Source organism: Lipotes vexillifer, unplaced genomic scaffold (genome assembly GCF_000442215.2).
Source record: "Lipotes vexillifer unplaced genomic scaffold, Lipotes_vexillifer_v1.1 scaffold285, whole genome shotgun sequence".
Taxonomy (NCBI): domain Eukaryota; kingdom Metazoa; phylum Chordata; class Mammalia; order Artiodactyla; family Lipotidae; genus Lipotes; species Lipotes vexillifer.
The window spans coordinates 349,504-375,763 of NW_006788807.1; the positions used below are offsets into that span (position 1 = coordinate 349,504).

Consider the following 26,260-nt stretch of genomic DNA (forward strand, 5'->3'; position numbering starts at 1 on the left):
TAGACACATGATTTGCAAATATTTTCACCCATTCTATGGGATGGACTTTTACTCTGTTGACATTGTCTTTAGATGCCTTATAATTTTAACAATAAATTACATTAAACAGACATCAATTCTGAATATAACAGGGCGTAGGAATGTTTTTAAGATCTGCATACACTCTGAATCGCCCAGGGAGACAAATCTTGTACGGTATCTGCTTCTAATTCCCAAGACTATACTTAAAAGTCATCAACTGCACACTGGTCTCTTCACCACTGGACTCAGTGTGAGCTATCTGAGAATGAGACTGTTAATCAATTATGATCAAATGTAAGAATAAACAAGTGGATGTTATTAATATCCTAAGATCTGCTAGAGCACTATATATTATGTTGGGCATAATTATTTTCTAACAGCTTTATTGAGGTATAGTTTATATACCATAAAATTCACCCATTTTAAATGTACAATTCAATGATTTTTAGTAAATGCACAGAATTGTGCAATAATCACCATAACCCACTTTTTGAACATTTCCTCCACAGGCATAGTTCATTTCAAAGAAAAGTCTCTCTCATCATTTGTGAGCTCCTAGTCTAGTAGTTAAAAATGTTTAAATTAAAACAAGATCAACTTGACCCTAAAAGTTAGAAAGATCGAAAATGAAAATCCTGTAATGTACACTATCCAATTAGAATAAACTGAAATCAAATGTAATATAAACACCTTATCTGTTTTCTAGGGTAACATACTCAGTGCTTACAGAAAACCTATTTAAAAAAAAAGGAAATCTATGTCCCCTCCACAGCAAAGACAAAGACTCATATAATGAAACTGAATGACCATTCAAAACGAAAATCACATATGTTCAACATTCAATATTAGGCTTAAGAAATATTACCTTGACAGGTGCCCTGTGCCAGGGCAGACACAAAGTCAACCTCACTTAATTTTTTTCAGAGTAGGACAACTAAAGTGAAACACAGGAAATACTTGTAAAATAATTACAGTTCACATACCTGATTTCTTTGGAAACAGAAATTACAAGCCCAAAGCTTTGCTCGATAATCAACCTGACTGTGAGAAAAATAAATATTACAACCAGATACCGTTTTCATTTTTAAGGTAGAAAGCATTTAACTGTAAACTTCTTGTTCAGTAAATCACACGGATGTGTGTTCATGTGTGGGTGCCTCAATGGATGAAGGTATGCAACACATTCTCTGCAGCTAGAGTTCTGGCTGCTGAGTGCTCCGAAAGGCTCCTTCAAGCAGCAACAATGAGCAACTACTAAATCCTTTTTGCTCTTTTCTGATTCCCTAGATAATATTTAGAAATTCATGAGTTATAAAAATTATAGGTTATTTCCTTTTGCCCTGTTATCTAAACATACTCTTTATGATTTTTCTAATGTCTTTATTGTTCAAATATATGAAACTATGAAATTTTAATACTAAAAGGACATTTAACACACAGGAAAAACAACTCAGACTTTAACCACACTTAGTTCACTTGAAGAAGTTGAGCAGAATGCTTCTGGGTTGATACACTTCCTAGAACTGGTTCAAGATAATGCTTTATAGTTGCTTCCCCCCCTTTCTACATTTAGAAAATTAACGATCAGCTATTATTTTAAAAGAGCAGCAGCATCTTATACATGGGTACACCAAGTAAGAGCAAGGAGAATGAAGTAAAAAATGTTCCCTCATATAAAAATTTTATCTTTTAAAGATTATTTATGACACTCTTCACTTGCTTAAAAATTCTTTCAAAGAGTGCCCACATTTAAGAGAGCTATCATAGGTCACCATTTCAGGCACAAAAAAGTTACACTTAGGGCTTCCCTGGTGGCACAGTGGTTGAGAGTCCGCCTGCCGACGCAGGGGGGACACGGGTTCGTGCCCTGGTCTGGGAGGATCCCACGTGCCGCAGAGCGGCTGGGCCCATGAGCCATGGCCGCTGAGCCTGCGCGCCCGGAGCCTGTGCTCCGCAACAGGAAAGGCCCCAACAGTGAGAGGCCCACATACCGCCAAAAAAAAAAAAGTTCCACTTAACAATAAAATCATCAAGAGTTCAAATTTCTTCTGCCTATTACCTCTTCCTGCCATACAGCATCACCATACCAGGTAGGTACAATAAAACTCTCTAAAGCTTTTGGATATTTTTTGGAAAATGCTTTGAAAGGCACCAATAAAATCAACAGTTAAGGCAAAAGCAAACTGAAAATCAGAAAAACAAAAAATTATAAATCCTTTCCCTCTACCTCCACCTCATTCCCATAAGTTCTAATTCTACGTAGAATATAAGGCCAGGGAGATTTCCACAAGCATTCATCACCTAAGACTCTCACCATTTACTACTCATCTCAAATTTGACATCTTTGCCAACTGAGTCACTTTTAGGAGAATCACAGGAAAGTCATAATTTACTGTATTCATCATTTTTGCTAGTTTTTAAAAGAATTCATACCAAAGTGGATTGAGAATGGCTTTGCAAGTTGGCCTACTGCAAAGTACTGGTTCATACTGTACAGGGGGCAGGTCTGGCCGTTCTTTCAAAGGAGTAAGGATACAAGCCAGGGGAACAACCATTCTTGTCGCCTCGAGACGGCTGGAAGGCCACACATTCCAACTAAAACGCACGCCATCGCGTTCTTCATTCTGCTGAATGAATTCCAGGTATGTTGCCATTGTCTAAAAAAAAAAAAACACTAAAGATAAAGTTTAATCGTATGTGAAATTCTCAACTGAACTTCAAAAAAAGATGACCACCTAACACCACGTTTCTTAAACACTTAGTCTGGAAGAACCTGTCACTGGAGAATGACAACATCTCACTTCTCTCTGACCCCCCAGAGCCAAGTAACTTCACAGCTACCTCTCCCATTCCTTTCTCAACCCTCCTTTCTAGCCCTTAAAAAAATAAAAGGGGCGGAAGGTTTACAATCATTTGGTCATCTCTAAGCTGCATGTAGGTGAATAATAGTAATTTAAATCTCCTCTTAGATCACATATCATCTCAGCCAAGCCAATTCCAGCCCCGTGCTCAAGGGTTAAGCCTCAAACCCTGTTTCAGCATCCAGCTACCTTCCTCCCTGACCCCCTTTCCTCCTTGCTCTATTCGAGTAAATACTGTATTATAATTTACATTCCAAGCGATCTTGGTTTTGTGCCCTTTCCCTCCTTCCGTTATTATGGAGAAAAGAACTGGATACTGAAGTGCGAATCCTATCCACAACAAGAACAGCTACCAGTTCTTAGCCAAGGTACTTCTACTTAGGATCACCAAAATTACAAAGGCACACTTGCTATTATGCTAAGTGAGTTCCTCACCAGCTCCTGTCCCCTCACCACAGTCACTTATGCTCATGCCTTGGAAGATTCCAGTTAATGAAACAGCCATTCAGACTAAGTACATTTTTCAAACCCAGATAATGCCAACTCCATCCTGTTTACATACTAAAATCTAGGCTAACACACACTTCAGCTATTAGGGTTCAAGGGAACAAAACTCTTGAGAACAATGGGAAAAATGACAAATTAAGGAATCTATTATAGGGCTTCCCTGGTGGCTCAGTGGTTAAGAATCTGCCTGCCTTGGGCTTCCCTGGTGGCGCAGTGGTTGAGAATCTGCCTGCCAATGCAGGGGACACGGGTTCGTGCCCCGGTCTGGGAAGATCCCACATGCTGCGGAGCAACTAGCCCCGTGAGCCACAATTACTGAGCCTGCGCATCTGGATCCTGTGCTCTGCAACAAGAGGCCGCGATAGTGAGAGGCCCGCGCACCGCGATGAGGAGTGGCCCCCACTTGCCGCAGTTAGAGAAAGCCCACGCATTTAAAAGAAGACCCAACACAGCAAAAATAAATAAATAAATATTTAAAAAAAAAGAATCTGCCTGCCAATGCAGGGGACACGGGTTCAAGCCCTGGTCTGGGAAGATCCCACATGCCGCAGAGCAACTAAGCCCGTGAGCCACAACTACTGAGCCCGCGTGCCACAACTGCTGAAGCTCACGTACCTAGAGCCCGTGCTCCGCAACAAGAGAAGCCACCACAAGAGAAGCCAAAGCAACAAGAAGCTCACACACAGCGACGAAGAGTAGCCCACGCTCACCGCAACTAGAGAAAGCCGGTGGGCAGCAACAAAGACCCAACGCAGCCAAAAAGAAATAAATAATTTTTTTAAAAAAAGACTCTATTATATAAGTGGCCTCTAATGCTCACTTATGCAATGCTGAATAATGACTGTCTCCAAGCTATTTTGAGAAGTGCCATACTGTTAATTTGGACTAAGGGAACAACACAGGGCTATAAATGCAAATGAATTACTCTATTACACACAACGCGGACCACAAAAATTCCAAATGTTTGTTCCAACTGAAACTCTAAGGCATCTATTTTATCTCTGGCCAAAGCGGGAAACTAGTTCTGTGTACACAGAAAACACTTCTGCAGCTTCCTGGCTAATAAAGGGTAATTCAGGTGGGAATGAAAGCAAGTTCTAACATCCCAATTCTCAGCAAGCACCTCGGCAGACTTCATTAAGTGGCTGTTTTCCTTCTCAAAACAGATCATTATTAAAAGGCACTATCTCCATCCCATGTCCCCAGGCATCCACATATTAAAACCTGCGCTCTCCATTTCCAACTGCCTCTTCCGCTCACTCCCTCCAGAGCACAGATTCTTAACTCTGGGCACATAGCCAACAGGGGACTTCACAGGGTCAATAAGTCCTCTGAAACTGTATGCAAAATTGTGTGCATGAGCCAAGGGGCATTTTTCTAGAGACAGGTCTACCACTAACACCATATTTTCAAAAGGGAAGGCTTTCAGAATAGGTTAACAGCTGAATGAATGAAAAAGTAAAACTGTAAAGATCCTGTAGACGTATCTGCCAAAAAAAAAAAATCTGTACCATTCATTCCACCTTAAGGTATGACTTTTCAGGACACAACTAAGGTAAAGCAAGGTTTAATCCTTAAAGGGAGTCCGAAGACCTGGGTTCTAGCTCCGGCTCTGTCACGAAGCGTAAGTCATTTAACCAGAATCTCGAGTTCCTCAACTGTAAACTGGACGTTGGGTCCTTCTGTCCCCCGCGACTCCGAGGGATCCTGCGCCAGAATCCGGCCAGCCGGCCGCCCCACCTGGCTGGGACCACGTCACTCTCAGCAGACCCCTGGGTCTTCGGGCCCTTCAGCTCCTCTGACCGCCGGGAAAAGGCCTCGCCCCAGGAGCAACCCACCTGCCCCTAGCAGAGACTCCGGTCCCTGCCCTCGGCCTCTCATAACCTGTGCTCCCCACTCACCTGGCCGGAGCCGCTCACCTGGCCGCAGCCGTACGCACCCACCGCTGCAAGAACCGGGCTCCAGTTCCCACCGCCAAGTCCAGCTCAGCCCTAAGCCCATTGGTTAGCGCCCTGTGCGTCACGCCACGGCGCCGTCCGCTGGCCAATCAAAGAGCGCCTCCCCGGCGGGCGAGCGGAAGCAAGACACTTAGAAAGGCTGCGCCGCCATCTTGGAACAGGGCAAGACAGACGTGGTTGGCTCTTCAAAATCACAATTACTCAGAATACACGTTTCTCCACGTTCACCTCTAAACCTTTCTGCTTCACGAAACACCGGCGCCTAGGGAACTGTTTCCTAGGCGCAGCCAGCGCGCCTCAGGAGCTCGCCCTACTCCAATAAGACGCCCGCTCGCTTCAGTGGGAAGTCCCTCTCTTCGCCTTAGTTACCGGGAAGCGAGAACGTTGATGTGTGGCCCCGGAAGAGGGCGGGGCTCCTCGCGGAGGAAACAGAAGCTGGCCGGAAGGAGGTGTCGGCGCGCAGAAAGGGGCGAGGCTAAGGGAGCGTGAGCCTTGAGCGTGGGGACGCATGCGCGCAGGAGTCCTGTCAGTTAAACAGGTCTAGTTATTCTTCCTCACCTTGCAGGGTTTTCTTCCCTCGTTCGCCCCTCGTTCGCGCACAGGTGCCTTCCGGCTCTCTGCGGAGGCTGGCGTTAGTGCACAGGCTAATCCCTCTCGATCCCTTCCATGAGAAGGTGAATAATTGGGAACTGTCGTAGTCAAACATTTTAAGAGACTAACAAAACACCAAACTGCATAGAGCACGGCTTTCTACAGCCACCATGGCCGTTTTACCCCTTCTTATAAGTGGCAAAACCGAGCACGTTTATTAATCTGACCCAGAGATATAGCCCGTCTGTAGCATATAAAAATAAGCAAAATTATATAAACTTAAAAGTATGCTTAAAGCATATCAAGGCGTCCAAGAATTAATTAGCTCAATTTAATATTAGTGCAAAGTTTTAAGTGACTAACAAATCATAGAAGTTAGTTTTAGGTCGATGTGCTACGAAATTAATTGCTGTTAATATAAAAATTCGTCGAATAATGGTTCAGTTTTATTGAACAAGTTTACACTTTTCGTGTATCTAAAGCATTATGTAAGAGTAATAGTAGGTTTTTTAATACTTAAACTGGTGTAAGTTCAGGAAGTTCAAATCAATTATTCCCTCAGTAAAGATACTCAATTAAGATACAATACACATTTGTATCATACTTCACAGTGAGAAAATGTTACCAAGTCCAAGCTGGTGCTGCTTGCCGCACAACAGGCCAATTGAGAGATGAGTTGGGGAAAGGACTAGCGACTTTATTCGGAAGGTCGCAGACCCAGGAGTCTGGTTCTGACCTCGGGTGGCCTCGGCCTGCAGCGGCTTAAAGCAGGATTTTTTCGGTTCCCAGCCAGAGACTGAGGTATGGCCGCAGCAATGAGAGCACTGAATCCCAGCCACCAGACCACCAGGGACCAGTGGTCAGTGACAAGGCCCCGGCCCATCAGCTGTGTAGAAATGGACTTCTACATAGAGACGGAAAGTAGTGAAGCAAGTAAAGTGTTTATTAAGAGGGAAAAGGGTACAGTACGTGTGGAGAGCCACACGGGCGGGCTCAGAGAGAGAGTCACGCCCTCGTGGCAGTCTGAATCACTTTTATGGGGCATTTCTTCATGGTTTCCTCTAACCAATCATCTTGTTTCGCCTGGTTCTGAGTCCGAATTTGGTATATCTCAGGGTTCTCCCCTGTGTGGGTGCGCATCTCTTAGCCAAGATGGATAGTAGTGAAAAGGCCTATGGGTAGTTGGCGTCACATACTAGGAGGTGGCACCCCCTCCCTTTTTGACCTCCAAGGAGCCTTTCTGCACATGTGCAGTCGGGGAGGTCTCCTTGACTTTGAGAATGAGGAATATGTGGTCTTTTATCCCTTATCTGGGCAGGGCCCAGCCTCCTCCATCATCCTGCTTTTATGGAGTTTCTGCTATTATGGAGTTTCTGTCCGCAGGGGAGAAACTGTTCAGCCTGGGGCCCATCTACCTCCTGCCTCAGTTCCAGCCAGACTCAGGAGGGGATGTGTTAATTTCTTTTTTTCCTGCATCCATTCACAGGGGGGCCTGGTCAGGATGTTTCCTGTGAGCTAAACAAAGGTATTTTAGCTTAACACTCAGGCGTGGGAGGCAGAATTCCTCCAGTTTGGCCATTATGTATACTTTAAGCTGTAGGCAACATCCCTTTAGTGATTAACTTGAACAAAAGCAATAGAATACAAAGGTTAAAGTAAAAGAAACAGATCCAACGTGGAGTCAGATTTATTCTTCTCTTTTACAGAAAGACATAGCTGGGGTTTTTTTAACCAAACATTAAGAAGATATCATTTGCCAAAAATTTGCTTGACTTATTTGAACCTGGATTCCTAGTACTAGAAATTACTGTAAGAAGGATTTTTTTAAATCTACCACGTTAATGTATTAGAAGTTTAATTTCCTTATTTTAGGAATAGTGAATTTTAGGAATAGTTGATTTATGTGACTGTGTAGTTATCTTGATAGGCATTGGGAAGGAAGAAAATTTCCTCCTTCCTTCTAGGTTCTTCTGGCTGGCCTAAGAATTAGATCGACATGAGACAGATTAACGGGAGAAAATGAAATAGAAATTTAGTAACATGTATACATGGGAGACACCTAGGGAAAATGAGTAACTTGCTAAAATGTTTCAAGTCCTCACCTTAAAAACGATCCTCAGCTGAAGACAAAAGAGGATATTGAGGGTGGGGAGTCAGTTATGGGAAGTCACCAGGAAAAGGGCAGTAAACAAGGGTAAGGTTGTTGAGCAGATTTAAGTCACTGCCTTCTCCACTGGTAACTTTATAGAGATGTGGCCATCCTCTTTCTAGTACAGAGAGGGAGAAAACCTACAAATGGAGACTTCCCTTACAAATGTAAATGTGTCTTACAAAAGGATAATTCCTACTTGGCTAAGAGTTTTTTCCACATCTGCCGTTTCTTAGAAAATAACCAGCTTAAAATAATTAATATGGCAAGAGGCAATGAGAACAAAGCTTCTTTAAAAGATGTAATAATCGAATTCGTTAGAACTCTAAAGTTAGTAAACCATTTCATACTCTTACAAGAGGTGAAGACCTTTGCGATTACAGCCATGAAGGCATACAGATGCACAAACATAGAGTGTAAAACAAAGAATGTTGTCTGCCATCCAGTTCTGTAAGGATCAAGTCATGAGCCACTGCAGCCGCTGACCTCCAACACACGCTGAAAGGAATTCAGTACAAAAACCAGGATGAACCATTCAGTGTCTTGGATATACGGACCCCTAGATACGCTAGTGAACACAAGTTCATGTGCCTGATGCAGAGCAAGGACAAACAATATTGAAACGTCAGAGTTTAGGGCAGAGAAAGGTTTATTGAAGGGCTGTGCAAGGTAATGGGTGGCTCATGCCCCCCCAAAACCCAGAAATGCCCCGAAGGGTTTCAGCAACGCTTTTTTTTTTTTTTTTTAAGAACTAGTGTTTGAGTCCTAATTTTCTTTTTGTTTTTTGGGGTTTTTTTTGCCATGCCGCACTGGTATTGACTGTTATTGGCTGATATTGACTATTCTCTTAAGAACTATTTTGAAATCAGGAGTCCTCAACAAAGAAAACGGGTTGTGTTCTGCTTCTTTGAAACTAAAACATACTTTTCTATACAAGTATCAGTTAGTCTAGGTAAGAGATAACACATTCTGGGCATGTCACAGTCTGTCCCAAATAAAGGGGGTGGGGAATGGAAGGGCCAGCAAGAGGCAAGTAAAAGGTGACTTACACAGCTGCTGGAAACCCGCAAGGTTTGTCTGCGGCTGCCCTGTGCAGTAGGGAACCAGAAGCTCAGTGGGTGCGCTCTTGGCGCCCCGAACTACAGTTCCCGGAATGCCACGGGCAGGCTCCCCGGTCGCGCACGCGCTCTGAGCGCCTCAGGTCGGCTGCATTCATGGCGGCGCCCTGCAAGGCGGTGATCGTACCCGGGAACGGGGGCGAGGATGTGGCCACCCACGGCTGGTACAGCTGGGTGAAGAGGGAGCTGGAGCAGGTAGGAGACGCACCTCGCTGCACTGGGAGGTCGGGCTGGCGCGGGAGAGGCCGGAGGGCTCCCCGCTCCCACCCCCTTGTGCAGAGCCCTGCTGGGAACCCCCTCTTAGACTCTACAAGTAGTGGAGGAAGTTCGCCTGGTGAAACAGCCAGGGCTCCTCTCTGGGCTCGGAGTATAAGCTCCACCTCTAGAAACTGGAGACCGAGCCCGCTCCCTGTATCGCCTGCAGGTTCAGATATGGGACTCCCAGATAATTCTACACCAGTCTTCTCTGCTCTCTGTCTCGGATATATATATATATATTTTTTACGGTACACGGGCCTCTCACTGTTGTGGCCCCTCCCGCTGCGGAGCACGGGCCCCGGACGCGCAGGCTCAGAGGCTATGGCTCACGGGCCCAGCCGCTCAGCGGCATGTGGGATCTTCCCGGACCGGGGCACGAACCCGTGTCCCCTGCATCGGCAGGCGGACTGTCAACCACTGCGCCACCAGGGAAGCACCTGTCTCGGATTTTTAAACATTTTAATATGCAATATTGATATTTACAAAGGATGTATGTAACACATACATACATTATGAAGTGTAATATAACCAATACTTGAGGGTCCCTCACCAAACTGAAATCTAGGAACATTATGAATACCTTCAGAGCCACCTGTATGTCCCTCCATCCCGTTTCCCTGCCGTATGAAATTTTAAAAGTTTGTTTCGCTTTTAAAACAATTTAAAAAATTAATGTACTTTTCAACCTATGTATATCCTTTAAGCAATATATTGTTAAATTTGGCCTCTTTGTGAGCTTTATAAAAATGGCATCTAACTCTGGGCTGTCTTGTGCATCTTGATTTTTTTTTTAAACGGTCTTCCACAACTAGGCAATAAGGCTGTTTCCTGAGTTGCCAACCTCTAGAGCTCTAGAGTGGGTCTCTAGAATAAAATTCCAGGCTTGTGGCTGAGAGCCATGGCTAGAGCTACAAACCAAAAGGTCAGGGCTGCAGCTGTCCAAGAGGATTGGATCTCCAGCTTTCTGTACCACGTTTATGTACCACATTTTACCTACTCCCTGGAGTATAGTCTGATTGGCTCCAGGTCAGTTTGTCTAGAATCTGTTATGCCCTCTTTCTATGTATATGCCAGCGGTGATAAATGTACATGTGCAGTTGCACATATGAAGAGATCTGCAGAGCTGGCTAGATAGAGAACTACAGACAGATGGAGTTTATGAGGAGGGATTTTATATTCATATGTAATCCTGTAGCACTTACCCCACTTCATTTCATGATATAAACAGCTACTTATTGAATTGATAAAGCTCATATCAGCTGTCTCATTTCTTATTAGCAAAGTATTAGTTGTAATTAAGCTCTTTATTATACCTTTTTTCTCCCTCTCATATCGTAGATACCTGGTTTCCAGTGTTTGGCTAAAAACATGCCTGACCCAAGTAAGTTTTTTAAATGTGTCTTTAAAAAGCCTCCTCTTGTTGGGTTTTGATCTTGTCATTTTCCAGTAGAGAAGAGGAATATCCTAGCAGAGAAGCCTAAGGGAATACGTAGCTCAGAGTGAATGATGGCAAGTATTTGGGGGAGGAGGGTGCAAACCAAAAAACATGATAGAAAATTCTAGTAAGGATCAAGAAGGGCACCTGGGCTCAGAAGAATTTAATTTTCAACTTTGTAAGCAATGGATTTTCCCTTCTATAAGTCAAATCTTTTCAGGCAAAATTTATGGGTGTTTCATTTGAGGCAGAGGTATGACAAAACTTACAGCATCTCTATGAGATTCTAATATTAGAAAATGTAACGTGGCCACTTTTGTTCTGAGTGCCTATGACTTGTCTCAGGAATTTCCTTTTTGGGAAGAAAGAATATATATGGACATGAACTTGAGAGACAATATTGTCAAGAGGATTTTTGTTTTTAAGTTGGAAAGTTTACATTAAACTTCAGAGTTATATTTTATTTTCTTAGTATTTCCTTTCAAGAAAATGCTAAAAAATAAAAACAAAACTATTTACCAAAACTACAGATTTGAGTCTTTCAGGCAAAAAACAAAAAAAAGAAAACAAACAAAAAAAACTTTGGCCCTATTAAAACAGCCCCATCCCCCATTGTGGTCCTGCGGTTTGCTGAATGGTCCTCTGTTAGAAAGGTGGGCAGCGTTGGACTGAGACTGTCCCTGTTGAGTGACAGACTCTTTCTTTCCCCTGAACCTTAGTCACAGCTCGAGAGAGCATCTGGCTGCCCTTCATGGAGACGGAGCTGCACTGTGACGAGGAGACTATCATCATAGGCCACAGTTCTGGGGCCATTGCAGCCATGAGGTGTGGTCCTTATTGAATTGTCACCATCCCCCCCTACCCCTGTGGGCTCCAGTCAAGCTTGCTTGGGAAATACTTCGTGCACATCTTAAGTTTACACTGCAGTGGAGACAGTGAGTAGTAACATGATCTGTCCTAATTCCTTCCTGGTTTGGTTAGTGGATTAAAAAGATACTTTGCTCTTACTGGGATACAGTGACCCTTTTAAAACACAAGTGCCTCCGAACCCCAGCAGCTCCCGTCACCCTCAGAGGAACTTCTTGGCCTTCAAGCCCCCCGCCCCCCATGTCGTCTCTGCTGTCTCCCCTTCGCTGCCCCCAGCCTGGTTTACAGACATCAGTGTAGTTCCTTGAACACGCCAAGCTTGTGCCTTCCTTAGGCCTGTGCTTGCCGCTGTTCTACCTGGACTCTGTCCCCAGACACCTGCATGGCCTTCTCCTCTCTATGTCTCTGCTCCACGTCCCCTTTCAGTGCGGCCTTCTGCAATCACTCCACATGAAACAGCAGCCTCACCCCACCGAATCCTACCCCCTTTGTATCTTATGACCCCCCTTATTATCTGTAGCACTTTTCACCACCTGACATCCTATTCATTTCTTGTCTGTCTCCCGCCAGTCGAATATAAGCTTCATGAGGGTGGGGCTTTGTTCACTCTGACACGAAACCCCGGTGCTTGGCAGAGTGTCTGGCATATGGTAGGCGCTGATAACTCCCCGTTGGAGGGTGGAGGCTGTTACCCGCACTGCCCTCCACTCCCCTCCCCCCGGCCAGCCCCAGCCCCCGCCCCCAGGGGTCATGGGTGCCTCCCTGCTGCTCCCCATTAGAACGTCACCCTGCAGGCTTATAAGGCCTGGAGTGTAAGGATGGAGCTGGCTGAATAGCCTGTTAGGGTTGGGTTTCCTCTGTATTTGCGAGGCTAGATGACAAAGGATTATGTTGTTGTTTTTTTTTTAATTAATTAATTAATTTTTGGCTGCGTTGGGTCTTCATAGCGGTGCGCGGGCTTCTCATTGCAGTGGCTTCTCTTGTTGCAGAGCACGGGCTCTGGGCACGCGGGCTTCAGTAGTTGTGGTGCGTGGTCTTCAGTAGTTGTGGCACTTGGGCTCAGTAGTTGTGGCACACAGGCTTAGTTGCTCTGGGGCGTGTGGGATCTTCCCGGACCAGGGCTCGAACCTGTGTCCCCTGCATTGGCAAGTGGATTCTTAACCACTGTGCCACCAGGGAAGTCCCAGGATTATGTTTTTTGTGTGGCTTCTTGTTCCCAGCAGCCCCTCAGGATGTCACGTGAATCGATTGTCAGAGAAATCTTGCCAGGTTCCATAACCTTTCAGCCACACCTGTGGAAGCTACCAGAATAATGCTTTCCTATGTGGACCTACAGAATTGTGGTACATAGTGTTTATAAGCTGCCAGGGGTTGTCTGGAAAATGAAGAAAGCTCTTTATGTTGAAATCTGTGCTAACCCAAGGCCAACTGAATTTTTCTCAGGCCGCTGGCTAATAACAATGTGGCTTCTTTTAAAGACTCCTGAAATTTATTGTAGGATTGTCAGGAACCTTCTAAAAATTAACTTCTAAAGTTAAGGTAGGCAAGGAGAAAACCAGATTCTAAAGCCATGGGGCCTAAGATCATAGGGGAACAGGATACAGAGGACTACCCCACAGTTACTTATTAGTCACAAGGTGGAATTTTGTCTCTACAGTGGAGGGATCTGAGGGGTATCACCCTAGGGAATCTGACAGTCTCAGCAGTAAAGGGACAAACTGGCATCGTGTGCCCATCGTTGTGGAGGAGTGGGAAGGACACAACATTGCCTACGTAATGGTCTTGCCAAAAGTGTTTCACCTCAGCCTAATCATGAGGAAACAAGGTCAGTTTAGGGGATAACGTACAAGAAAATGGGCCTAAAATTCTTAAAAGTCGTCAGTCTCATTTAAAACAAATTTAAAAGTGATTGAAGAGTCATGAAACCAAACGCGTGATCTTTGACCAGATCTAGGATTGAAAAGATGTTTTAAAGAACAGTTTGGTACAACTAGGGAAAAATGAATACAGGTAATGTTACTGTCTTGGTGCTAAATGTATTAGGTGTAAGAATGATACTGTCGTTACATAAGAGCACAGCCGTGTTCTTAGGGGATACGTGCTAAAGTATTTAGGGGTGAACTGTAGCAAAATTAATGAATCTTGGGTGCTTGTTGTTCTCACTTTTCGGTAAGTTTGACATTTTTCAAAGCAAAAGATTGGGGGAAAAGTTTAGGCACGAGAACAAAATACCAACCCTAAATCTTGCCTGGCACCAAGGCCTCCTAGAGCTCTTACCTTTCTAGGTCCTTCCTTAGCCCTGGCCTTTGCTCAGTGAGGGAACTGTCTACAGTTAGCTGAGTGTCTGTTTGCCGGGCACTGTTCTAGGGAACAGGGTCACAAAAATCGAGAAGGCTCAGACCTGCCCTTGAGGGATGCCCTTGGGGGGACAGAGGTAAGACAACACAAACAAGCGTGTGTGAGAGAGGCACAGTTCTGGGATGGTACAGTCACAGACCACTTGCATCTGTCACCTGGGTTGGGGAGGTGTCACGCCTTAGAATGCAGATTCCTTTGCCTCACTCACAATCCTCTGAATCAGATGCTCTGGGCTGAGCCTGGGAATCCACATGTTAACCAACCAAGTAATTGCCGATGAATGCACACATCAAAGGGAATGATTACACTTTTTATGTTTATTCAGAAAGAATTATGGAAGAGGTTTGCAGTACCTTGAAAACAGAGTAGAAACTCAGGTAGCCCAGGTGAGGTGATTAACCACCGGGCTCATATTTCTGCATTTTCCTTGCTCTTTTTCCTACTAACCTCAGCAGCCTATAGCATGTGCTTTCTGTAAGCTAAATCAAATGAGTTTTGGGTGGCTTACTGACTTTCTGGGACCAGATTTAACATTAAACATCAGCTACACCATTCCTCTCGCTCCAGGTACGCAGAGACCCACCGGGTGTGTGCTATCGTGTTAGTGTCTGCGTACACGTCTGACCTGGGGGATGACAACGAACGGGCAAGCGGTAAGTCTGAAGGCAGGAACCGGAAGAGCCCTTCCTGTAGCCACGGGGCTGCACACTCAGGTAGTAAAACAGCACTGTCTTCCAACAGACTAACACGAAATCTAACAGCACATGAGGAATATTTACCACCCATCTTTAGGTATAAGTTAGGCACTTAGAGAGGGCAGTGAACCACCATCTAACCCGTAGTCTAGAACTGAACCCCTGAGCCCTATCCTCCCCCCTTCACCAGTAGCTATGGTATCAAGCCCTACGGATCTGAAAACTGAAGAAGGGCTTCTGACTCAACACTTGGGCTCTGATTCTCTGAGTCTCTGCCACGGTCCTCGCTAGATTGGTGAGAATGGAAAGTATCCATGACACTGAGAGGTTGTGTGTTCTTCTCATAGGATACTTCAGCCGCCCCTGGCAGTGGGAGAAGATCAAAGCCAACTGCCCTCACATTGTGCAGTTTGGCTCCACCGACGATCCTTTCCTTCCTTGGAAGGAACAACAAGAAGTGGCCAACGGGTTGGAAGCCAAATTGTACAGATTCACTGACCGTGGCCATTTCCAGAACACGGAGTTTCATGAATTGGTTAGTGTGGTCAAGTCCATGCTGGAAGTGCCAGGATAGCCAGGGTCGTTCCTGCTGTTGTGCGTAACGACATGCGAGTAGGGCAACGATCAGATTATTAACAGATGACAATCATCCATTATCAGATGAATAGCGGGCATGCAAACCAGATCAAATTAAGGTCCAAAACACACACGTTCCAATGTTCAAACTAAATTACAAACAGTATTTCCATTTTCCATAGAATCTACATCTCCTCAAATTGCTCTGACCGGAAACAGTATTTTTCCCATTTGATAAGGGACATGGGACAGCTTAACCACCCTTACCTATCCACAGTGAATAAGACACAAACGAAACCCAGGTTTCCTGATCCCTAGTCCAGATGAAAACTAAACAGGTTTCATGTTATGCTCTAGGAGTTGCAGCATAACATGTCCTTAACATGTTGAGAGAGTGACACACAAGGAGGTTGAGGCAGGGGTCTGCAAGGTCAGGCAGGGGTAGGTCTAAGACCAGACTGGTGAGGATTAGGGCGACAGGGAGAACTACTGCTGGGCCCTGTCTGGATTGTTGGCACGTGGGAATTTGGCAAGGCATTGCCAGTTTTCTGATTTTCAAGGAAAGAAATTAATACTTTTGTATTTAGGGACCATAAGTGTATGTATATATAATCCACACGTACATGAATTACGTTCAGTCCGCAGACATATGGGTTATGTTAGTTGGCAACTACAGCGTAAATAAAAAATTTGCAAACACGGCAAGACACAAAAGCCAAGCCATCCATGTGTGACCTCTGCTGTAAGCACTTAGCCAGTGCTTTAGAGCTTGAGAAAAGCCTGAGAAATAGACATGACGTCAAAGGATGAAATCATGGGAACAGTTTGGATTTTGTTACAAAGTCTTAAATATTTTTAAAAATGATCTTTCCATATCTCAAATTTTGTTCTGTAAAGTGGTCTACCTTTTAATTTCCATGGTGCTTTATATCTCTTTTAGCATCATTCCATGATTTTTCTTCTAATCATACTCCCTCAAAAATAACCTTTTCATTTTCCAACGTTTTTTGGCTATTATTATCCCCAAGTAACATCTCAAAACAATTTTCAGTAAATTCACACCTGATATTTGCTGCAATAATGTGAATTCCCACACTGTTCATACCTAACGAAAATTCAAAGCCATCATTTGAACCTGAAAAGGCTTTTGATTTCTAAATGTGCTCAAAAAATATCAGGAGAGATTCTCTAAATTTTTAGCAGCAGTTATCTTAGGGGATGGGAAGTTTGGTAGTTATGGTGTGGTGGACGTCTCCTTTTTACATTATACACCTGGGGATTATTTGAGTTTGTGCACTGTGTCTTTTATAATTAAAAATAAAGATTAAAAAGTTTATTTGACAAGTTAGTGAAAAACAAAGTAGATAAATCCATTGAATACTTTTCTTAGAGAAGCTGTTTAGCATTGATTTGACCAAGCCTGTAATCAAAGCTTGATTCTATTTAAATTATTTGGAAGTAGTCATTGTTCTATGTATTCTCTGCCTTGTTTTCTGAAGTCCTTTCTTAAAAAAATTTACAAACTTATACAAATAACAGTTGATAATACTTTATTGTCCTCTTCCTCTATAGAAAAAACCAAATATATACAATTGAGAAATAATTTGATATTCTTCATTCCTATAAAAATAACTTGAGGGGGGCTTCCCTGGTGGCGTAGTGGTTGAGAGTCTGCCTGACGATGCAGGGGACACGGGTTCGTGCCCTGGTCCTGGAGGATCCCACATGCCGTGGAGTGGCTGGGCCCGTGAGCCATGGCTGCTGAGCCTGTGCGTCCGGAGCCTGTGCTCTGCAATGGGAGAGGCCACAACAGAGAAGCCCGCATACCACAAAAAAAAAAAAAAAAAAAAAATGAGGGCTTCCCTGGTGGAGCAGTGGTTGAGAGTCCGCCTGGCGATGCAGGGGACACGGGTTCATGCCCCGGTCCGGGAAGATCCCACATGCTGCGGAGCGGCTGGGCCTGTGAGCCATGGCCGCTGAGCCTGCGTGGCTGGAGCCTGTGCTCCGCAACAGGAGAGGCCGCGACAGTGAGAGCTGCGCATACCGCAAAAATAAATAAATAAATAAATAAATAACTTGAATATAGAGGCATACGATGGTTGAGTTGGGCTGATAGTACAGTAACCAGTAATCACAGGGTGCCAGCAAAGAAAACGTTCAGTTCTTCATTCACAGAAGCCACGGCTGACTAGTGGCTTCCTTACTGGACACAGATATAGAGCATTTCCATCCTGATAGAAGGTTCTATTGGACAGCACTGCGCTGGAGCGCATGTTACATGCTTCCCTCACCACCACCAACGCAGAAGTGACTCAACTTGAAGTTACTTTTGTTTGACTAGTTTGCCTATTAGTTGATCACCATAAAAATTACCATCCTATAAAACTTACTCATCACCAAACTAAGAGATCAGAGGAGTTTCAGGGAAGAACTCCACATGGACTATTCATTTAAACCGTCAAATCATGGCCTTTCATGATTCTCTGTTTGACTCTACAGATCTTTATAAGAGAGGGGCCTTGATAGACTCTAGGGAATACCTATTTTCAGGTGAGCAAAATACCTTACACTAAATGGAAATCAAGTGTAAGGTTAGAACTTCACTTACAATTTGATTTTTTGGTGTTGTCGTGAGTCTAGAGCACCACAATTTGTTTTGGTCAAAATTTAATCCTGTAGGGTAGATATCCATTTAATGATCAACAGAGGTGCTGTATTTTAAAATTGTCTCAGGGCTTCCCTAGTGGCTCAGTGGTTAAGAATCTGCCTGCCAATGCAGGGGACATGGGTTCGAGCCCTGATCTGGGAAGATCCCACATGCTGCAGAGCAACTAAGCCTGTGCGCCACCACTACTGAGCCTGCGCTCTAGAGCCCGCGAGCCACAACTACTGAGCCTGTGCTCTACAGCCCGCGTGCCTCAACTACTGAAGCCCATGCGCCTAGAGCCCATGCTCCGCAACAAAGAGAAGCCACCACAATGAGAAGCCTGCGCACCACAACAAAGAGTAGCCCCTACTCACTGCAACTAGAGAAAGCCGGCACACAGCAAGGAAGACCCAACGCTAAAAAAAATTTTTTTTAATTAAAAAAATAAATAAATGAATTTTTAAAAAAATATTGTCTCTATCCTTTAGTTAATATTCAGAATGAAAACCATGCTAAGGGAAAAAAATTTATAGGAGCTCTTTATTCTGGTAGGCAAGGAATTTTTGTTTTAGCTACTGATTGTAAACTTAAAAAAATCTCTGGCTGTCAAGATACAGTACAAAGCCTGTATTTAAAACACAAACTGCTTCCTTCGTTCCACTTCTAAGTCTGCTCCAAGCTCAGTTTTGTCATTAAATAAGACGAGCGCCCTGTGACAGGCTAGGTCCCAGGAAGGGCAGATATTGTTCTTAGCATTCCAGCTCTCTCTGAGAGTGGATCGGAAACCCTCTGTAGTTTCAGGCTCCCAGATTCTTCTGGATCTTACACATCTAGTACTTGAAATGATCTTTGTTTCAAAGCACCAGTGTCATCAAATGCTAATTCTGTACAGCTGGCCACAGAATTTATCTGGTTCTTAAAAATTGGATACTGAGCTGAATTTTATTTTACTGTTTATCTCAAAATAACCCTTGTGTTGGTTCTCCAAACCTGGTGTTTGAACTCAGGCCCCAGCAGAGCTTTCCTTTCCCTCAGTCCCCCCGCTTTTGGCCTGAACACAGAAACTTATAAGTGGCGCTACAAAGTGAAAATATGACAGCTGAGACCCTAAAAAGACCTATAGCTAACTTCTGTGTAACAATACATCAGGTAACCTATTGTTTTCTGTTTAGCTGAAGAGTGGGACTGAAAGTGCTATTAGAACTGAGGACAATTATAATGGCTTCCTGCTTAGTTTAGACCTATTACACCATGAATTTTAGAACAGAATATGGAAAAAAATCTACAACAGGATAAGGAAAGAAGAATGATAATTGCCCCCCACCCCCCTCCCAATAAAGTGAATGGAGGGCAATGGATTCTTTTTAGTTTTAATTTTAGTTAAATAAGAATCTAGGGGAAAATTCTAGCAAATAATACAACTGAGCCACAGAGTGAAACTTGTAAGACTTTAACAAAGAAGAACCAGTGAAAATATTCCATTTAGGATGAGAGTAATTAATATTTATGCACTAAAAAGATATCCTTGACAACAGCGTCATTTGGGTTTGAGGTAAGTACAGAGGCATAATCCTCTGAAAGAATATTGCGGACGTGAAAAGGCATCAACAGTGTGTAGAAAAGGGATGTTCCACTGTGTCCCCCACTCATGCCCCAAGTCTGCGTTCTCCCCTGCTATTCCTGCTGCTGCCTTTTTCATTTCTTCTCAATGAAACCGCTGAGAAAACAGAAATGGTGACACTGGGTCATATATAAAAATTTCCCAATGAAGACCTTAATAAGTAACTTTAAAACAGGCATTTTAAAGCTCTAGCCGTTATCACAGTACTTGGTGAATATGAACATATTTGCTTCTTTTCCCGTGAATCATCAAAAGTCTTGAAAGCTTCAGAAGGTGGTCTTCCAGGAGTTCAAAGTATTTTACTTATGGAAGAATGGATTTCACTACTAACCTTACCTGTTTCATGTCCTGTTGCCTACTCTACCAATGTAAATTTAATCTTCTTAGATTAAAAATTTTTTTTTCATAGCAAGTTTTTATCTTGAAGTTTGCTTTCAAGGGAATTTGATGTTCCATCATGAATCAAATTATCTGTTCCCAAAGTAACTTCACTTGCAAAATGTCAGTAAAGTTCATAGCTCTCTATTAAAATTCGAGCCACTCTGTCATGTAAATACAGTTAGATGGTGAAATCTCACCACCTTCATGGCAGTCGTCAAAAACCTTTAAAAAAGAAAAAAGGTTATATTCAAACTGAAGTTTTAAAATTATTACATTATAGGTAATGTCTTAAATATCAACTACGACAAAATTCTAACAAAATATCCAAGACCCAACCATTTATTTAAAGCAATATTAAAAACAAAACTTTCAAAGTGAAAGAGGTTAGGACTGTAAATAAGAACATACTGGAATAGGACCTGCTCTGTGATCATAGAGTGAGTGAGAGACCTTTCACTGTAGCACTAAGCCGACCATATCCACCTACCCGCTGGGCAGAAGGCAGGTAACAAGAGTCCAGGAAGGGAGATATATACAGACGAATAAAATCTTAACTAACCAAATGTTTCATGTTGAGCCACCTTCCTTTTTGTGAAGGGTGCTAAATAGAATTCCCAACAGGTTAGCCTTTTTTCTAGGAGTTGAAACCAGGGCATAGAGAGCTTAGGCATGTAGACAATAAAACACGGACTAACAGCCCACGAATATAAATGCCACAAGGGCTGGCACGTTGCCTGCAGCACACAGGTGGCTTTCAGAGACTATCTGGGAACAAAAGAATGAAGAGTGTGGGGCGGGCCTCGAGGGAAAGCACATCACCTCTGGGTGTGAGTCCTGGTTGTCATGTCTCAGCTGAATGCTTAGGTCGCCCTCAGCCTGAGTTCCCTCACACTTAAAGGGAAGTAACACCACTAGCTCCAAGGGACGTAAGGAGGATTAAATGAGACCACAGAAATCTTCAAGAACATGTCTGGCCCAAATCTCATTTCCCTCCCTACTGAGGTGAAATGATTAGCCCTCATCAAAAATCGTCCATCTGGGGACTTCCCTGGCAGTCCAGTGGTCAAGACTCCACGCTTCCACTGCAGGGGGTGCAGGTTCGATCCCTGGTCAGGGAACTAAGATCCCACATGCCATGCAGTGCAGCCAAAAAGAAAAAAAATGTCCATTTTGGGGCCAAGAGCAGAAAACAAATTTCCTTAACGTGGTTATTCTAAGAAAGAAAACAAGGTGATGATTTGTTCATTAAAGCTCTGTCATCAAGGTTACATGGAGGTTTCCGCAGTTCTTGGTCAACCCTGAGTTTGAGAAAACTAGGGTGTGCTTGCTGGTATCAATACATTATGTGGCATCTGCACTAGGTGGCAGTAAAGTGTAAAGGGAAGCCATTGTAACTCACTGGGCAGAGTCCGCAGGGGGCCCGGACCAATCCCGTGGGCGGGATGATCGGATTGACTGCCCTGTACAGTTTCATGTGTCCGTCCACACTGCCTACGGTGCCTTCTTTTGCAGCGATGATAGTCATCTCCACTTTCCCATCATAAATGAGTGTATTTAAGATGGTCTCAATGTCCTCCATGGACAACTCTACCTACAAAAGGGATATGTTAGAAAGGACCCAAAAAGGACAAGGAGACATCCTTTTGGAGGGTGTTAAAAAACGTAAAAGGCCACAATTCCTTGGTGAAATGGGGAAGGATCATGCTGGAGAGTAAATGGAGGCATAAAGAGGCTGAACAATGGCTGAAGTGAGTACAGACCCTCAAATGCCAGGGGCATGACTCTGAGCTCGCACTGAGCTTGACACTTGCTGATGTCTTCACCCTCCCAAGGAAAATCTAGACATCTTGTAACATTCTTTGGCAAGAATTTGATGGAGATTTATAAAATGCTTGAGCAGAAAGCTCTTTTAGACATCAAATAGTCCAAATTCCTGTTTTTTTATGAAAGAGAGATCTGGAGCCCAGGAAATGAAAATGACTTGTCCAAGCGGCCACTTCAGCTTCTTCTCTGATGATGAAAAGCATCAAGCACAGTGTGTCTGTACAGATCTTCAGAGAATGTGCTGACAATGCCACTAGCATCTCCTAAGTAGGAAAATACTAATAAATGACAACTGCTATGATGATGGATGTCTGGCACATATATGGAAACGTCCCCAAGAGAATCAAGAACTTGTCAGAACAGACTTTTGAATCTGGTAGTGAAATGCACTGCCAGGCCTCTACTCTGCTGCCCGGTAGCCCAAGCTCAGGCATATACAGTTCAGAAAAGTGCCCGATGGCAATAACCACCATTGCCTGACTGCCTTAGGACAGTACTCCCTCAAAGTGGGTTCTGCAGAATGTACGTGGGCATCACCAGAAAAAAGGGTCTGGGTCAGCTGTGTTTGCAATACATTGTAAACTCTATCCCTATGATGAAGAATACATTTTTAAAAATAAGATGAAAATTAGAAACCGAGTTCCAACCTTACTGATCCCCAATTCACAGATATACTTCCACACTTCATGGGATGAAGCAAATGAACTATTTCTTTGTATCATTGGATTCTGTTTGCTTTCTCGTGCTGTTTCTGCCTATAAGGGTAGAAACATAAATTTCAGGAAGAATACTGGTGCCTTCTGAATACAATTCATATAGAGTGAGAACAACAACAGGACATATTTTGTTTAGTAAAAATGACCAATTTCAATGTTTTCAATTCCTGTAAGATATGATACACAAGATTAAATATTCCTTATGAAGAAACTTAAAAAAATTACACTTGGAGTGATGTTTCCTCAATTATGCCTCACCTTGGTTTGTAGGAATTTAAAACACTGTTGGTTAAGCACCTCTACAAATTCAGATTCAAAATCCTGGTCACTGTACCAGGCTCCACCGGTCACAGAGCGGTCTGGCTGCAGGTTATAGAGCATGTACACCTTCTTTTTTGAGGCCTAGGAGAAAACACGCACAGTAGATGGTTAAAGGTAACAAAATAGTCTTCCAAAACTAAGACTTAAAAACCCCCAAAGCCTCATATTTCAGAGCAGTTTGGGATTTACAGAATTATTGTGAAGATGGGACCTTGTGCTCAGCTTTCTCTAGTACTAACACCTGACATTACCAGAGTATGTCTGTTACAGCTAATGAAACAATATTGATAGGTCAATATTAATTATAAAGTCTATACTTTATTCAGATTCCCTTCATTTTTCCCTAATGTCCTTTTAATGGTCCAGGATCCTATCCAGAATACCATATTATTACACATTTATTATACATGAGGCAAATTTTGGTTGTGACAGTTTCTCAGACTTTCCTTGTTATTGGTGAATTTGCCATTTTTTAGAATTACTGGCAAAAAATTCTGTAGGATGTCCCTTAATTGGGATTTGTCCGAGTAGACTGGAAAAAAGACCACAGAGGTAAAGTGCCCTTCTCATCATGTCATATCAAGAGTACTTGATCACTGAATGATGATTGATTGTCATCAATATAACTTATCAGCCTTGACATTATAAATCCATCACCTGGTTTGAGGCAGCGTTTCTCAGTTTTCTCCACTGTAAGTTTTTTTGTCCTGACCTCCCCACATGTGGAAGGAAGCCATCACACACAGTCCACACTTAAAGACTGGGAGTTCGCTCTACTTCCTTGAGGATGAAGACTCTACACAAATTACTTGGAATTCTTCTGCATGAAGACTTGTCTATTCTCGCCCATTGATTTATTTATTCAAACATTTATATTAGTATGTTCTCATGAATATTTATTTTATACTTTGGGTTACAATCTAATACTACTTTAGTCTGAAACTTTGAAAACATCATGCTAAGTGAAAGAAGCCAGACACTAAAGACCACATATTGGTAGTTCCCTGGTAGTCCAGTGGTTAGGACTCGGTGCTGTCACTCTCTTGGCCCAGGTTCAATCCCTGGTCAGGGAACTAAGATCCCACAAGCCACACGGCATGGCCAAAAAAACCCAAAACAAAACAAAACACAGCACCATTAAAAAGATATAATTAAAAAAATTAGAACAGTGTGGTGACTGCAGAACTCTGTGAATATACTAAAACCCACTGAATTAAATCTCAATAAAGCTGCTACTAAAAATAAAGATGTACAGCATAATTGGCAAAATGAAGCTAGGCATGGGTACATGGGGATTCATTTTGTTATTTTCTATACTTTTGTACACATTTGAAATTATCCAATAAAAATGTGGAAGAGAAATAATATTCTAAATGAGGGAGTGGTAGGACATAAACACCACTGATAAATAAACCCACTGATGACTATCAAATTTTTATTTGCTGAATTTTGTGTTCAAGCACACTTTAACCTAGGAGCACCCCAGCTCCTCTGATGCCTCCATCAGTGAATGTGTCAGCAATGTGTCTGCTGGAGCCAGCTCTGGATCCTGGAGCCCCTGGAGGATGTGACGGGGTGGCTGGCAAGAGGAGGAGGAGAAATCCCATGTGCTGGAACAGATGCTCCACCAGGGCCAGGGCAGAGAACTTTCTGTGACCTGCTCACTAACATATTCCAAGCCCCCAGAACAGTGCCCAGCACACAGCAAATGCATGACGGGTATTTGTGGAATGGGTAATCTCATACACTAGGTTGAAATAAATAATCTTACATACCACAAAATCCAGGAAAAATGTTCGTGATCCCCCAAATTCTTTACTGAAGAGAGTATAGTAGTTTTAGATTTTTGAGTGGGTAAGACTCTAAGAGTTAACTGGCAGTGACATATCTAAAGCAGCATCTCCAAACCATCTGATATGAGCTAAAATTTTAAAAATCTTTTTTGACCAGTTGTTTTAAATCATGACATAGCTTAAAGAATAAAAACCTGAAATATACTTGGAGCAATATATGTACAGAGAACATCCAGGGGAAGAAAAGAGATGGTTACTCACTGCCACAGACTTAACAGCTTTAATTAGCTTTTTACTTTCCAGATTCTTTAGAATTTTGTTAATTTCTGTTAATGGCAAGTTGCTTTTGTATCGGATATCTCTGCTCCATATTCCTATAAGAAAGTAAAGTAAAATAAGTTGAACACTATAGGATGTGTGTTTCTTTTCCCATTGCTTATATCTCATTATAAATCTAGCAAAATATGTATACATTCCTAGAGCACAGCTATAGGAAAAATGAATTAGAGGTAAGAGTCTCAGATAAAGTAACAAAAACATGCAAAACAATACATAAGTTATATGTTCTATTTTCTAACTGGAAATTTTTTGGAATGCCAGTGTGGCACCTTTTAAAAATCATATGAAAAGGACATTTTTGTAATGGAAGAAAAATCCTGAATGTCACTGAATTAACATATATTGCCTTTTCCATGCCCCCCTACATCCCAACCTCTTTTTTTCTTTAAATATCACTTTAGATTGTATATGTGAAAAACAAACTTAAGTTTGGGTCTGGGTTGGCTGCCACCCTTGATGAGAGCAAAAAACGCTTTATGAGAGCATCTGTGTGCATGTGTGTCCATTATTTATACAGCACTATATTTGGAAAATAGAAAGATTACAGTTCCCATAGTCACTAAAAGCCTGTGCAGGAAGCTATGATTTTTCTTTCAAAGAAGGAAATATGTGTTATATGTATAAAAGGAATTTATGTTAAAACATTTTGCTGTATTTTCTTCCCAACATGAAGGCATAATAAGATAGGAAGATTTTTTTTTAAATAGAGAATGACTTCTTCATATATTTTTTTAAATTTTCATTTAACTTCCCAACACATATAAAAATTATGACTTCAGATTACATCGTAATCGTTAAAGCTAGCATCAATGACTCAAACAGATCTTAAATTGTAATAACAGCAATTTCGATAAAGTTCTTTAAGGGCAACAGGAGAGGAACTAAATAGCTGTTGAGGGAGCTACACCAGACACTGCCACACTGCACTAGGCGTTATTATCCACAATTTACAGATAAGAGGAAGAAACGAAGCCTTCCAAAATTTAGCAAGTAAGGATTAAAAAAAAAAACTCTTAAGTTTTAATTTATTTATTTTGAATAAATAATAGATAATATATTCATATGGTCCAGAATTCAGAAGTCTCCATCCCTGCCCACAGCCATCTAGTTCCTATCTCCCTGAGGCAACAACAGTGTCACTCCTGGGTGTCCTTCAAATGTATGTACATTATATATTGTTTTATATATATATATATATATATATATATATATATATATATATAT

The 26,260-nt window shown here is 42.6% G+C and overlaps 3 protein-coding genes across 5 annotated transcripts in view; 1 reads left to right on the top strand and 2 right to left on the bottom strand.

Moving 5' to 3' along the window:
* Positions 1-5,730, bottom strand: part of SEC23B (SEC23 homolog B, COPII component) — a 40,420-nt gene extending 34,690 nt beyond the window's left edge. The window contains exons 1-3 of one of the 3 annotated variants that reach the window (XM_007461778.1): positions 5,291-5,730; positions 2,455-2,678; positions 1,005-1,062 (exon numbers count right to left, since the gene is read on the bottom strand). In XM_007461778.1, coding sequence (XP_007461840.1) covers positions 1,005-1,062; positions 2,455-2,675 — 279 coding nt within the window. In that variant the 5' untranslated portion in view covers positions 2,676-2,678; positions 5,291-5,730. Of the gene's footprint in view, positions 1-1,004; positions 1,063-2,454; positions 2,679-5,290 lie in introns of those variants that run through there. The other 2 variants (XM_007461777.1, XM_007461779.1) reach the window with 2 other exon arrangements.
* A 3,571-nt stretch (positions 5,731-9,301) lies between these two features.
* On the top strand, positions 9,302-15,392 carry RBBP9 (RB binding protein 9, serine hydrolase). Its single transcript, XM_007461781.1, has 5 exons — positions 9,302-9,400; positions 10,802-10,844; positions 11,618-11,723; positions 14,691-14,776; positions 15,166-15,392. Exons 1-5 carry the CDS (start codon positions 9,302-9,304, stop codon positions 15,390-15,392), a joined length of 561 nt encoding a protein of 186 aa, XP_007461843.1.
* A 4,007-nt stretch (positions 15,393-19,399) lies between these two features.
* Positions 19,400-26,260, bottom strand: part of POLR3F (RNA polymerase III subunit F) — a 14,189-nt gene continuing 7,328 nt past the window's right edge. Inside the window, exons 5-9 of the mRNA XM_007461782.1 lie at positions 24,959-25,071; positions 22,842-22,985; positions 22,515-22,622; positions 21,443-21,634; positions 19,400-20,265 (exon numbers count right to left, since the gene is read on the bottom strand). Of these exons, the coding sequence (XP_007461844.1) occupies positions 20,188-20,265; positions 21,443-21,634; positions 22,515-22,622; positions 22,842-22,985; positions 24,959-25,071 (635 nt within the window). The 3' untranslated portion in view covers positions 19,400-20,187. The remainder of the gene's footprint in view (positions 20,266-21,442; positions 21,635-22,514; positions 22,623-22,841; positions 22,986-24,958; positions 25,072-26,260) is intronic.

Coding starts and splice junctions, on each gene's coding strand:
- RBBP9 (XM_007461781.1), top strand. CDS start 9,302: ATGGCGGCGCCCTGCAAGGCGGTGATCGTACCCGGGAACGGGGGCGAG. Junction 9,401..10,801: donor TGAAGAGGGAGCTGGAGCAG/GTAGGAGACGCA, acceptor CTCATATCGTAG/ATACCTGGTTTCCAGTGTTT. Junction 14,777..15,165: donor TGACAACGAACGGGCAAGCG/GTAAGTCTGAAG, acceptor TTCTTCTCATAG/GATACTTCAGCCGCCCCTGG.